At 37.7% G+C, this 15,227-nt stretch overlaps 1 protein-coding gene across 3 annotated transcripts in view; it reads left to right on the top strand.

Moving 5' to 3' along the window:
- ntrk3b (neurotrophic tyrosine kinase, receptor, type 3b) overlaps window positions 1-15,227 on the top strand; it is a 226,373-nt gene that overhangs the window by 33,818 nt on the left and 177,328 nt on the right. For all 3 annotated transcript variants that reach the window (XM_041985427.1, XM_041985437.1, XM_041985419.1), the window contains exons 2-3: window positions 7,338-7,412; window positions 10,209-10,280. In XM_041985427.1, coding sequence (XP_041841361.1) covers window positions 7,338-7,412; window positions 10,209-10,280 — 147 coding nt within the window. The remainder of the gene's footprint in view (window positions 1-7,337; window positions 7,413-10,208; window positions 10,281-15,227) is intronic.

Genomic DNA, 15,227 nt, shown 5'->3' with positions numbered 1-15,227 from the left:
ACATAACTAAGAGGTTTTTGGTTGTAGTTTCTGGTCTCTCTTCCACATACAGATGTTTCAAATAGTTTATTTTATTTTATTTTGTTTTATTTTACCTTTAAACACAAGCCACATGGGCATTCTGTCCACCAATCCTGCATTATTTGAGTGTTCCCACATTGGAAAACATACCATTCTCAAGTGTTTCCTTTCCTTGGATCGGATGGTGAGAATATGCACAGCATCTTCAATCACTGAATTCAATATAACTGTCTTGATTCAGGCAGTAATGCACACACTTTATTGCAAATTATCTGTCACTTTTGTTTGGTTTAGGTAGAAATGTCACTTCCTTAGGGTTAGAAATCAAAACTACTTTGCTAGAATCAATTAACATCAAGGGTAGGACTAAAATACATTCTTTGGGTCTTTGGATGGGGGCTGCATGTGGTTGGCACCTTCACCTCTCGACAAGAAGGTTCTCAGTTTGAACCTCAGCAGGGCCTTTTCTGTGTTGAGTTTGCATGCTCTCCCTGTGTATCTGTGGACTTTTTCCCAATATGCAAGCTTTCCAAAAACCTGCTTGATAGGTTGTTTGTTCTCTGTAAATTCTCCCTAGGAGTAAGTGTGAGTTATTGCTTGTCTTTAGAAGCCACTAAAGTAGGCTCCAGCCCCCCTTCCAAGTGTAATAAGCAGGTAGCCTATAAATGATGGATGGATGGATGGATGGATGGATGGATGGAAGGATGGATGGATGGATGGATGGATGGATGGATGGACGCCATTTGACACTGCTCATGCAGTTGCTCTTATGACCACAAGATGTCATATTTTTTTTTAACACAACTGAAGGTCGTTCTTATTTCCTGCTTGAACAAACGAGCCTTTATTGCCTTAAAGTAAACCTGCAAATCTGCAAGTTGTGTTTGGACTCACCTTTTAAGAGATTATTTAAAGAGCAATGACGACCAAGAAAGAGGATGACAGTGCTGACAGTTGTGATCTTTCCGCCAGAGGCAAGCTCACTGAACATTTATGTGGCACTTTAGGACTGAGAAAGGCAAACATTACAGGATCATAGGATCATATTCCAAACACTGTCTGATCATGCTGGGGAAACATGTGTTGTCTAGTTCTGCACAAATGAGTAAAGTCCTCAAGGCGTGACTGTAGCCATCATTGAAACTAGCAGATCAAATACAGCCGCATTGTACATTTTTCAGAGTTTCTGATTCTTGGACTGAAGTGATCGTTTGTGATTAAAAATGTAGTGAGTTTGAAGCCCGGCCAAACATGTTCAGTCTAGTTACAGACCCTGATTGGCTCATGTGGTTGTTTCTTGCTGTGTTTTAATTTGTGTCATGAATAATAATCTAATCAGAGAGGAGAGAAGTGAGACATTCCTGCATTTCCATCCAAGTCTGCAATATTTGTGTTACATATTTTTCTTAGAATGTTTTAATTACATCTTAATGAATATATGAAAAATGCATCACTGGCAATAGAAACATATTGTGCATTTACTTAATGACAAAACATGTACAGTATATGATAAATAATAATAACTAGTAAGTCCTCTGAGAAGATCCGGGGCTCACAGTGTATGAGAGCTCATGGTGTGGACTCACCTTCCTCTGGGCCTCCCCTCTCTCAGTGTCTATGGAGTAACACAACAGCACACTAAACAAGCAAATCCTCTCATGGGGTGTCGGTCTTTCCTGCTCGCGGGTCGCATTAATGACTCAGCTTGCTGCCTGCAGAATAAACTGCCCCCCAGTTCAAAACTGATCCCAACATCAGCAGCGTGACTCTATCAGTGTGAGCCTGTTACAGCTGCTGCTCCATCTCATCTCATTTCCATTCGATGGTCATCTGTTAGCGCCTCTGCAGTAATAGCATGATTGTCCCTGTCATTCTATAAATGACTGTCTACTGTATGAGTGATCTGCTGTTACACTGACTTTGTTTATAACTGTTAATCATTGATTCATATTATTGATGTTTTCCCTTTTGGTCACATTGTTAGCTCCATTATTTACTAAACTACATCATATTAAAGCATCAAGTAATCCAGACAAAATAAAATCCAGTTTTATACATATTTCTGCCTAATGATGGCCAAATGTAACTGCATTTATTTGATACAGTATGTCTAAGCACAAACAGCAGCAGAGTCAGTCATTTAAACACATTTAATGTAAATTCTTCAAAGTCCAAAGTACAATTTTCAGTGACTGTACTGTTTCTAATTAAAAATTTATGGAAATAAACCTGCCTGCGATATCTCTGAGAAACTGAGTTTATGACACCATTACTTTTTCTTTTTTTAATTTAGCTAATTTCACTGTTGAGGTAACATTTCAACTATGTCTATTTATAACCACTGTTTAGATTATGGTAAGTTAGTTAGAGATTGATAACTATATTGGATACATCATGCCCTGCGCACATCACGCTACCATTCACGGCCATCTTGTTGATTTGTCGTGGGTCTTGGGAATGAGAATAAAGTTTAATCAAATTCTACATCTCGCGAGCTTTCTAGTCATATCTTACACTTAGATAATGTAAGATATCGAGTGTAAGATATAACTTAAAGAGACTTCATCTGTCAGGTATATATCCTTGTGCGTAAACAAAGTTCAATTATGTGCAGGGGGCACACCGGAGAGAGCAACTATCGAACAGCAGTTTCGTTGTTCCATTTTTACTTTTTATCCGTTTAGAACGAAGGCTAAAAGCCATAAACATGTCCAAGAGATTACAACAAAATAAATACCCTGTTAGAAACTCTGGAAGAAATGCAGAGACAGACCCAGTTATGAGTAAGTATATACGTTTTTTGCCTTTTAAATAACTTTGTAGTATAGTTTTTCTAGTTGTATTTGTTGTGAAAACTTTGTAGTTGTTGTAGTTCTTATTACTAATTATGTTAGTTATCTTGTAGCTTTATTTTACATCTTCAGATGTGTACATGCAAAAATAGGCCAGTTATGACTGATTCTATAGTAATTCTAGTCTATGTTTATTTCATTATATCCTAACTATTTATCATTGTATAATTATAGTACCGTAATTATATATAATAGCTTTTGACATTTTGATTTTATTCTTGAAAATTCCGTAGCAAGGAAGCCAGTGACAAAGAGGACACGCGTGTCCACCTCAAGGCCTGTTACACGTCGTTTACATGGAGCCTCAATCTCATTACCAACACAAAGGTCTCGTTCAAGGTTTCCATCAACACATCGTAAGAGGACCCGGCAGACAGGGCATGGAGCTGCAAGTAAGCGTCCAAAACCGGCTGTATCCAGATCTGCCGATGAGCTGGAGAGGTGGCACAATGCAGAGGAGCCAGATGTTGAGCCACCATCCCCAAATTTAAGCCCAAAAATCCAGTAGGGCGCAGAATTGACACTACAACGACATGGTCACCTCTCAGCCTGTTCAAGCTTTTCTTTAGCTCCAGTTCATTGCACAACACAGTAAACAATACAAACACCAATGCAGAGAAAAGGAAGGCATCAGGGATGAAATTTCATTGGTTTCCCCTCTCAGTACAAGAACTGCATGTATTTTTAGCAATTATTATTTTCTGTTCCTGGTGTATGCCAGAGCTGATATGTGGCGTAGAGAGTGACTACATAACTTTGGTTTTCCGAGGAGCCATATGACCAGGGACAGGTTTGAGTCTATTTTTTAGTCTCTGTGCAGCATAATAGAAGATAAAGAGAATAAAAAAAGAAAAGGAACATCAGCTTATGACAGACTTGTCAAAATAAAGCCCCTGTAAAATGAAATTATTCATTCACTTTATCAACCATGGAGGGAAATTACAATTGATGAGAGGATGGTTGCTAGTAAAATCAGCATTGGTTTCAGGCAGTTCATGAAGGACAAGCCGACCAGGTTTGGATACAAACTGTTTGTATTAGCAGATTCCCAAACTAGGTACACTTGGAACTTCTTCATATACCGAAGTAAAACAGAAAATGTTCAGGGTGAGGGCCTCAGTTATACCTCTGTAATGTACGTGATGAACTTCCAGCAGATGAGAGAAGGTTATCATCTATATGTGGATAACTTTTATTCCAGCTTTTCCAGAAGCTCTCTGCCCACAACACACTGGCCTGTTGCACCATAAGACAGACACGCATTGGATTCGCTAAAACAAATGTGAATGACTTGCCAAAGAAGGCTGAGAGGGGAGACATGAGGTGGTTATGAAAGAACAACCTCCTCTTTGTCAAGTGGAAAGATACAAAGGAGGTAACTGTGTGCAGCTCTTTCCATAAGGCATTTACTGCACACACAACACAAAGGAGGGTGAAGGAGGCTGGACAGTGGCAAATCAAGAACATTGATGTTCCTGATCCTGTGAGGGATTACAATAAGTACATGGGTGGAGTGGACCCCTCAGATGCCCTCATCCAGTACTACTTTGTGCATGGGAAGATAATGAAATGAAAAGGACATTTACCATTTTCTTGACATTTCCATTATGAACTCATTCATCCTTCTCAAGCAGTTGGCCATCGGCAGGGGACACTCCCATGACAAAGAAGAGATTCAGAGAAATCTTGATGAAGGAGCTAATGGAGGAGGCTAAAGCCATAGATGCTGCTTCTGCCCCCCAGCCTACCCTCAGCACCACCTGCCTGCCAGTGTACTTTGGAGAAACAGCTACTGAAGCTCGGAGAGTGTGTGTGCAGTGCAGGGCCCAGGGGAGAACGGTGAAGACACCAGTGTATTGCAACAAATGCAATGTGTCTCTTTGGCTCACCTCAGGAAGGAACCTTTTCAGGGACTTCCACCTAAAGAAATTAAACTCCTCAGATTGACACTGTTCTTTATTTTATTTTAGTGTGCACGTTTTGCTCTTTGACATTTTTTGTGTTTACATGTTGCACAATGCTTGTTCTTTTGTTACATTATATATTTGACAGGTTTTATTTTGAACTGAACAGTTTTTTTGTTGCTCGTTATTTATGTTATTTACTTTATGCTAAATGAACAGCTTTTAAGCTTACTACACACAGCTGACATTTGGCTGTTATTATTAGAAATATTACACATTCACCTTTGTGTTCTTTTTCTATATATACATTTTGCACAATTATTGCTTTCATAATGCAAAGGGCATTTGGATATTTTGTCTTGTATATATTTGTCATTTTATACTGAATGTACATAGTTTTCTTCACTGTGTTTTGCTACTACATTTTGCACGTTGCTTTTGTGTTTCTTTTTTTCTGTTTTTTACCGGTCCATTATTGAAATAAATATTTTTCGATTGGAATAAAAAAGTTTACAGCTCATTAATTGTTTATTGATTTTATACTGTACCAGGGCCAAATGGTGGACTGAATCTACACAGCCTCCTATAGTGTTTTTTTGTAGGCAGATTGCCTTCCAATAGGTAAAAAAACCAAACTATTTGGCACACTTTGGCACAGTTTGGGTATCCAAGTGGTCAAATGGAGAGTCCGCCTGGTACTATCCACACTAAAACCTACATAAAAGCTACAAGCTTTGTTCTATTCTCATGTAACTTTGTACAGTTGTAGTCAAGGATTTGTTGAATGCTTGCAGTGGTATCTTTATGCATAGAATAATTTCTATCATGATGTTTTGCTCTGTGTAAAGTAAAAAAAAAAACAATTAGGCGAGGATATTTTTTTTTCTTTTTTCTTTTGGTTTATCACAATTTACTCAGGCATATGAACATTCACAATGTTTCTGACACTAGAATTATATTCCACAGGATCTTACATATCCATTGAGACCAAGATTATGTACATTGACCTGATAATTGTGGAGTTATTGTTGATTTAACTTGGGTAGGTCTTAGGCTAACTTCACCTCCAAAAACCCTAGGGTTTACAGGTCAAAACAGGGTATCCAGCTCCAGTCCTCGAGAGCTTCAATCCTACAGATTTTAAATGTTTCCCCGATCCAACACACCCTTTTTCATATTAAAAAAAATAAAACTTTTGAAGCAGAACGCTTGTTTTTTGAACACCACAGCTGCTTCAGTTCTCGGTACTATGCTGATTAAACTGCTTAGTTAAGTCCAGTATTTAAAGTATTTCAAATATTACTTTTTCTTTTTTTCCAACTAAAACTGTGTCCACAAACAAAAGCTGTCTTGCATTAAGTTACAAAGTTCGACAACATTAGATTTAGGGACATTTTGTTGGTATAAATGCAATAAAATATCTAGAACTGTGCTTTTACAATTGCAGATTTTTATGAGCATAAAATGTTAGCATAAAGCATAGTATTGAGTTTTCTGCATTCAAAAGAGTCACAAAGTGAGCTTCAAAATGGTAAACTCTGCAGTGACAGACTCAAACAAGAACCAGAACAAATCAGATTATCGTACTTTGATGTTCAGATCTCCCAAATCTCCCTGCTATCCGTGACGTAATGATACTGTAAAACTAATTTACTGGATAAATATCCAGGAACAGAGTCACTTGTGTTCTCTAATTGCTAACTGCTCTCATCTGGCGGTCTTCATTAAAGAAAGTGGCAAGCTTGTAAGCAATTACGAAGCAGTGCTCGGTGGGGTTCCAGCAGTGATGGCAGCATTTGGCAGACCTGTGTCTTCCTCAAGCACAAAAGCATGTGATGCACCTCAGAGCTCAGGGGCTCGCAGACAGGATAGTGTTTCATCAGACTGTGGAGCACTGGTTTCTCCAAAATGAAGTGAAGAAATATCATATTGCTGCTGTTACATAAAATACAAGCTCATATCTGATCACCTAACTCTAAGTTTGACTGCATCTGTGTTTCTGTGTTTGCAAATGAAGTGAGTTTTAAATGCTTTTATACCATTTACCAACAATGTGCTCATACCATTGATCTGGCTTTTCTTTTTATATAGGATAAAGTCTGCATATGTTTTGCCATGTTTCCTCATGTGCATGATGTGTTGTCAACTTCTAACCCATCACCAACACTTTACTTTTAAATAAAGCTCATTTAAAGGCAGCAGCTCCACTTGTCTTATCCCACCACACAGAAGTCTGACAGTAACAGCAGTAAAGTCATCTGCAGCGTTTATTTAGGTCTACCCCCCCACACACTTTCCCTTACATAGATTAAGCCTCAAAAGCTGCCTCTTGGCAATTAAATCTATCAGAGGGCACAGAGAGCGCTCTGTCAGAGCTGTTCCAATAATTGCAGTTTAAATGAATATGGATTCAAAAACTTTTGACAACACACAGCCAGTTAATTTGCAACTTGGGACTCGAAAAAGGACTTTTTCTCCTGTCATATGTCCAGATTTGTTTTCCTTTCTCCTCGGATGAGCGGGAATGTCTCATTTACATCCTCTTTCTTGCTCTTTACAGACACATAGAGAACTGGACGGGATTGCAGACTCTGAGAGACGTCGATATGGAGCTCTACACCGGACTACAGAGACTGTGAGTCTTGATGCTTTTATCTGCAGGGGAAGGCGAGAGTTGAGTGTATGTGTGTGTGTTGGGGGTGTTATGCAGATCCGGAAAAAGGGCAGTGGAAACTGCACCACTGTTAATCCCTGTTTTCTGTGAGGTTTCCCCCTTCCCCCTATTTGCTGCAGAAGAGCCAGTGGTTTACTTCCACAGATGACAGCGGTGGTTCGCATCATAACACAAGGTCCAGCGGGTGGATTTAATGTCCCATTCTTCTCCAAGGTTGTCAGGTTGTGCCGAGAAAATTGCAAGAGAAGGGTGTCAGCTGAAGTTTAAACAAGCTTTTAATTCTCAGCAGTCACCCGCTGGTAGAACACCCCCTTTGCTTTGTGTAGCTACTGATCAAATAATGCTAAAAAGCAGCAGGGAAAATTGAATTAAGGGTCCCTGCTGTAGCTTTGTGGGTTTTTTGTCTTTTATTCTCATCTCTTCACTTCTTAAAGGAATGTGATGCTCCTTTCCTGGTTTGCAGCCATGCAGTGTGAGGCCACATCCTTCCCAGCTGCTCCACTTCAGCAGCTGTCTTCAGACCTCCTCTTCCACTTCATTTTTTTTCTCTTTGCAGAAAACCATACTCTCCTTTGCCCTCCAAAGTTAGAGATGGCCTCTCCCCTGATCCCTCATCAGGGAGGCCAAGTGCAATATCTCCTCCGCCAAATTAGCATTTTTCTCATTACTGCCGCCTCCCTCTGCTGCCTTGTCAGGGGACGCCGGCTCCTCCCCACATGGAGTCGAGGCTGTTGTGATGCCGCCTTGTGGGTCTGTAAGCAGTCTGGAGGGATAAGTGCAGAAACAGTTACTCATAGCTTTTTATTTCAGGTTGGAGTTCATCGTCACTGTTAACTTATTTGAGTAAAATGAGAGCAGATGTTATCGTTCATTTGTAAAGATTGAGTTGTGAGAGAGGATGTTTTGTAAATGCACAAACAGAAGCTGATAGTTTTTCTCAGTCCTGTTCCATTGTACAAAACAAGACAGATTTTACACTTCCACAAATTTAATATGTTTATTATTGATTCTGTGCTTCTGTTTCCAAGTTACTCTCAAACATCAGATACCATTTAAACTTAAAATACTGACAATAAAACACAGTTATTGTTATCTAACAGCAGCAAATCCGCTGGGGCTGTTATTTTAATGGTATTGACTGCATGCAGGTACCTGGCATTGTAATTTTCTACATCAGCTAAAAGATCGGTGAATCTGGGGGTTAAAAACAAAGGAAGCATCATTTAATACCAAAAACAGCACTGGATGACTGTGATCTTCTTGTTCTTCCACTAAAACCATTCATCTAAAATGGAATTAACTGCATGGTCCACAAAACAATAAACAAAATAAACACAATCCAGACGTACTGCCACCTTTTCTGTGTGGGAGCTCATTTTAAATAGATGGAGGCAAAGTGGAAAACTGCCCTGTGGACTGACCAATCAGAACCTGGCAATCTTTTGGGAAATCTTCCAGACTCGTCACCTGCTGAAAACATTTGGCACATTATAAAAGAGAAAAGCAAGAATGGAGCAGCTCAAATCTTGTCTTGAGGAAAGATCAGAGGATGTTTCTCTTTCAAAAACCTGCAGTAGTCGGTCTCCTCACTATCCAAATGCTCACAGGAGGAAACACAGTACTCCTCCTTTAGTCAGACACGTTGAGAACTTAAAAGCTCCTTTACGGACTTGTTAAACAGGGTGGATTGTGTTCAGCATTACTGCGAGCAGGAGAAAAAAAACTCCACAGTCATCCTAATTTAGGTAAATTTAAGTGAGAGAGAACAAAAGTGAAATAATTTTAGTTAACTTTCTTAATGGAAATGATTTTGAAGGAACTACCCAAAAGCCTCTGATTGACCTTGGGAACTTTTATGTGATGGCAAATCTGAGTCAAACACTAGAAAGCTATGATCCGATTTTAGAAGACAATTGTCTCCAACAGCTGCGTTTAATCAGCTCAGCATATTATGAGACACTCACTGATGGTGTCAGTGACTTCTCTGGAAAGAGACATCTGTGATTACAAGATTAGAAGTCATTACAATTGTAGCTCAGAACATTGGTTCCCATACAGGGGCACTGGGAATTCCAGGAGTCCTTTAGTGGATTCCATTGGGTCTCTGGGAGAAATGAGAATAAGTTTAATTTGACAATTATTTCACTCCATACAAGTTGTCACAGAGTGATTGCTTGCTTCCCCACCCAGAGCTTTTTTACACAGTTTTGGTAAAGAAACACATCTTACATCAAAGTAAAGTTTTATTTGACTCGCAGCTCCACAGGGTGTACACACATCCAGATCTGAGTTAGAATAAGAAGGATTGGAAAAGACAAGGAACTGCTCTTGTTACAGAGCATTGCTACAACAGACAAAAGCATGTAAGAAGTCTTGAAATGGACCAGTACTGCATAAGTGATTTCCCACTATGAGATCACCGTATTTATTTTTTTCTTTTGCTCAAAAAAGAAAGAGAGAGAGAGAAAAAAATCTTTTACAAACTTAAAAAGATGCAATAAAAATGTTCTGAAGCTGCTAAAAATACCAAAATAAGAAGAAAAATTCAAGATGAGAGAAGAGAGAGAAGCAAACATAATTAAGTCCATGAAGAAAAGGGAGGAAAAGAAAAAAAAAAAAACTGCCCACATGCAGATCATCACATAATAAACCTGTGGGCATGCAGTTTTGGAGGAATTGCATTTGGAGGAAAAGAAATGTCTATTTTTGGTGGTTCCTGCACCATTTCATCCGTACTTTCTCTTTTTTTCATTTCAGAACCATCATGAATTGTAACCTGAAGGTGATCCAGCCTCGAGCATTTGCTCAGAACCCACACCTACGCTACATGTGAGTAAATACTCTATCTTTAAAACCATGTTTTCTGTGCCTTTAGAAGCTTTATTATGATCTGCTCAGCTTGACAGCTTGCAGTATGGGGCTGTATATGAGTTAGTGTTGAACAGAAGATGATGCACTTGATAGAGGCTGGCTTTGGGAAAATTGTGGCAGTGCCATTACTGTCGCAACAGCCGCACATCTTAAATAAGACATCCATTATTTGCCTTGGATAATTGGATTCCTATCTGCTCCGGTTTCTTTGTGCTTTGCCAGAGCAGCGCGCCGAAGACGCAGTTCCATTTAGACTGCACTCGCCAAATGGACAATTTGTCCATGAGGCCGAGCATCAGAGAGCTGGGCGAAGAGCAAATTAATTTCTTTAACAAAGGCTGATGTGTCACCATATGACAGCCTGTTATTCCCCAATTTTCTGGGAGTAAACACTTTGAGGAACTCAGTCACGTCTTTACCTGAACACACTGCCATCTACAATTTCCAGTTGTTGATCTGTGGGTAGTTTGGACTCTTTTCTGCTGCAGATTGCTGCTGTTTGGCTTAAATTTGTGAATCTATGTGTGTGGTGGGGTAACTGGGGGTAACTGGGAATGGTATTACCTATATACTAAACTGCAGTATTTTTCATTTGACAACTAAATGTTGTCTGTTACTGGGGCAGAAAACTGTGCCATCATACAAAGTGGCTTCTTGGCATTTGAGTGTGTGTTCAGGGCTCCGTGTCCTCATATTTGTTGTGTCTTTTGTATCTTAAAAGAAATGCGTTGGTTTTGGTTTTACTGTTCTCTTTATCTACTTAGGTGGAGATTATATGACAATTTGGCATATAAGAAAATTATTTAAGTCTTGCCTTTGCTTTAATCAATTAATATTGAAAGATTTTAATACAAAAGAACACATAAGATGAGTAAATTACCTATTTTTGTCTTTTTCTTCCACACCTATGGTGTGAGTGTGATGTTCAGATTTAAAAAGAGAATTATAAAGCAATAAATTAAAAGTGGAAAAGTGGAATACAATCTTTCCAGGAAAAGTGTTAATTCATGCATTTTTCTCTTTGAAAGTTAGTTCTTATAGTATAGATAGATAGATAGATAGATAGATAGATAGATAGATAGATAGATAGATAGATAGATAGATAGATAGATTATAAATGTGGTAAAACGCTGTTTTTACAAGCAGAAAATGTTTCAGTACTGATTCATGTGCTGAGTGCTCTGACTCCGGACTGTCCATGACAGGCCTCTATTGTAATGCTATTAATGCAGGTGGCCAGTTGCTAGGTGACACTGAGGATGATGATGTCTAAGAAGATTAATTATTGCCTATGCTTAGCCTCCGAGGACAAACCTCATTGATGTCTGTGTCAGAGAGGGTCTGTTCAAAGCCCGAGCCATCAGACACTCAACTGGTTGCTCCTTTATCAGGAGAACTGAATCCATTGTCTTCATCACATGTTCGGACCAAAACAGGCTCAATTACTCTCAGTAAAGATATCATTAATTCTATGTGCTGTAAACATGATGGGTCTAATTAACTTCCACCCCAGTTATGTTCTCTATTCAATTAGTATTCTCCTGCTCTATTTTCAATATATGTATTATGCATTGCAGTGTTTAGCATGTATTAGAGCGGCTCACTGAAGCAGTGTGCATGGACTGCAAAAACTGCAGTCAAACCAAGTGTTATAATCATATATTTAGAATTAAAATGTAATTAGTCCTGTTTTATGTATAAATAGATTATCAAAGGAAGATCCTTTGACTTAATTCCTGGCAAATGTGATTTTTTTTTGCCCTGATTAGCAGTTTCACCCTTTTCTTAGGGATTTTTCAAAGAGAAATAATAGACATAAGTTTCTGAACGCTTCTGGTGAAGCACCTAGACTTATCTAGATTACATTTTCATTCAATTGCAAGATGACATATACTATAAGAACATTTTTTAAAGATATTTATGATAAAAGTTTCACTTTCTGCAGTTGGAGCCAAATTTTGCTTGATTTTGGAACAACATGTAAAAAAATGTGGCTTTAAAAATGACAAAGCAATTTTGTCAGCATTTGTAATGTTGGGCTCTCTGAGAGCAATGCTATGTTGCAGAGCTGTCAAGTGTTACACGTGAGACTCACGCAACTGGCACTTTTCTGCAATTGACTCTCACACCATACATTTAATTTGTGCTGAAGAAAAAGTTCTTAGTCTAAGGGGAGCTCAAGCTTCTCCTTTATTTTTTTTAAATGACTTCTCCAATGTCAAGTATTAAAAATGTAGGACTATAAAAATATAATCATATAATTCAGCAAATAAAAACTGCAAACATTAATATGTCTGCCTAATTTATTTGCTCATTGATTTGTGTCTCTGTGGAGTTTTTATAATGTGTGTCTCACCTGTAGTAAAGAGAAATTTATGATGGTTAAGTCAAGTTAACATTGTTCACTGCTGGGATATAAAAAAAGAACACATTTTTCATCATCTAAAACAACTCAAGTCTAAAAAAAAATCACTGTTTCATATAAATGCTGTTTTATATATTTTTTACATAGTCACTTCTATGTCAGACAGTTACAGGGACTTAGTTTGCATAACATGGACAGAGCTGCAACATGGCACACAGTCTGCTAACACACAGACATTATGCAGCTAATGTCAAAGTAAAAAAACAGATTGTTGCAAAAAGATGATGTAAAAATCCAGTTTTTAGAGTTCAATTAAACCACCATGAAAATTTTTAAGGTTAGACTGTTTTAGCTGTTTTAGACTTTTTTTTTTTTTTTTTTTTTTTTTGTCATAATGTTAAAACTGAAACACGACTGCACATTACATCAAGTTGGTCCAAACTAAGTAGCTAAAACATTCTGTGTTAACATTGTATCTTTAAACAGCTAGCTTCAAGCCACAATACAAAAATAGCTTCTTTATGTAGGTGTCTTAACCATTAATCGTTCTTATCATGGTATAATTTATCAAAGCATGTTAAAGAGACCTGTAAATGATTTTACGTCAGCAAAGCACAATTACTTTCCAGCAAACCAAATCCTGCATGTCCCGGTCAAACTCGATATTAAATTAAAAGCCACTATCAGTGATGTGATGATATCATGCATTCCTACTGTTATATACTTTTTTTCAAAAGATTTTTTGTGCACCACCACCCCAAGACAAATTCCTTGTTCGTGCAAACTTAGTCTCTTTCTGATTCAGAAAAAAAGGCACCAATAAAAACGAGGACAGAGAAAGTTTTCATAAACTATTTAGACACTTCTATAAAGAAAGAAAATGGAGCATAAGCAACAGGTTTTCTGGATGAAAGCATTCAATAGGGATGAGAAAGACAGATATGAAATGACTTCTTTTTAAATTGATCTCAGCTATATTTAGTATCCTTTTCGCTTGGCTTGTTTAATTTCATAAAAAGCTTCTTTCAAAGCATTGGTGCTGTTATTAAGAAGTGACCTCTGTGGGACAAATTTGTTTTATAAGAGACCAAAATAAACCTAACAGTAGCCTGAAAGAGTCATTTATTCTGATCAGTGGGATGTTGGCTTGCATAGGAAATATGCAGGGATTTGATCCATAAAGCAACCAATATGTTAAATAAACCTTCATCCTGCTGATGTGTTTTTGAGCAAAATACAGAACTAATATATATATATATATATATATATATATATATATATATATATATATATATATATATATATATATATATATATATATTATATTCAACTCAGATAAAAGCATCAGCTGGATGGGATGAGGATAAAATATAAATTGTGAAGCATCATGATTGGAAAAAAATTGGAAATCACTCTTGAATTAATGTGGATGTGAGACAGAAACATGAAACCAGCAACCTGCCAAAACATTGCATAGGTGTTACAATCAAACGGGGCTGTACGGCAAACATTTCAGACTGGTACAGGTGCCAGAATTAGATGTCACTGCACCCAGACATTAAACTAAATGTGACATTGAAATTGATACTGGATGGTAAAGATGTGATGGAAGAGGAAATAACAGTATGTGAAAGACACATGTCATCCACAATGAATATTATTTGCATTTTTCACAGCAGTGTGTGTTTTTAATAAAGACCTGTTACAAAAGCTATGCATTTCAGAAAGATGTGCTCATTTACTAACAGCTGCAAATGACTGGCTCTTTAAAATGAAGTTATTTTATCAGGAAGAAAATAAAAATTTCTGTTTGAGAAATATTTTAAGAATGTCTGTCTCCAAGGGACATCTGTCTTCAGAAAGACATCTCATCAAGTAAACATATGACTGCACCTGTCTCAGTGGTACGAGTGACTCGGCTACAAATCCCATCACTCAGATTGTTGTGGCTGGAGAAACTCATGAAACGGCCTTGAACCTCTTAAGTACCATAAGGGGACACTGAAGAAACAATCAGTAATATTTTACACTGTTGTTGCAGCAATGATCATATTCAGCACCAGTGTGTCTACAGTTATAAATGACTACTGAGATTTCAAGCTTAGTAAACAAGCAGTTTAGTGTTAGCTCCATTTCTTCTTTCATACAGAATCTGAATGCTCCCCTGACAACCATGAATATGTCCTACCAAACTTTGCATTTTAAGATGAGAGGAAGAAGCAAACAAACAAACAAGGGAAATTGAAAGCTTGGAATTCCCTACTTTTAATGTCACGGCACAGAAGAACAACCATAAAAGCTTTGCAGGTCCCTTTGCAAGAGCCATTTGTTTTCTTTGATTCATCCTAATAGAAGTGGTCTGAGATCTTAATAATGAAGCTGTTAATCATTTGTCATGGGGTGTAATGGTGTTTTTTCTCTTTCTTGTACAGTTGTATCGTAAAAAAAAAAAAAAAAAAAAAATGCATGATGATGCTGACTGATTGGATTTATTAGTCATCGGTGTATTTTCAGTCACTTAAAATAATCACTTTAAAAAT

This window comes from Melanotaenia boesemani, chromosome 1 (assembly GCF_017639745.1).
Source record: "Melanotaenia boesemani isolate fMelBoe1 chromosome 1, fMelBoe1.pri, whole genome shotgun sequence".
Lineage (NCBI taxonomy): Eukaryota > Metazoa > Chordata > Actinopteri > Atheriniformes > Melanotaeniidae > Melanotaenia > Melanotaenia boesemani.
The sequence above is the reverse complement of the archived record's forward strand: the minus strand, read 5'-3'. Positions and strand labels throughout refer to the sequence as shown.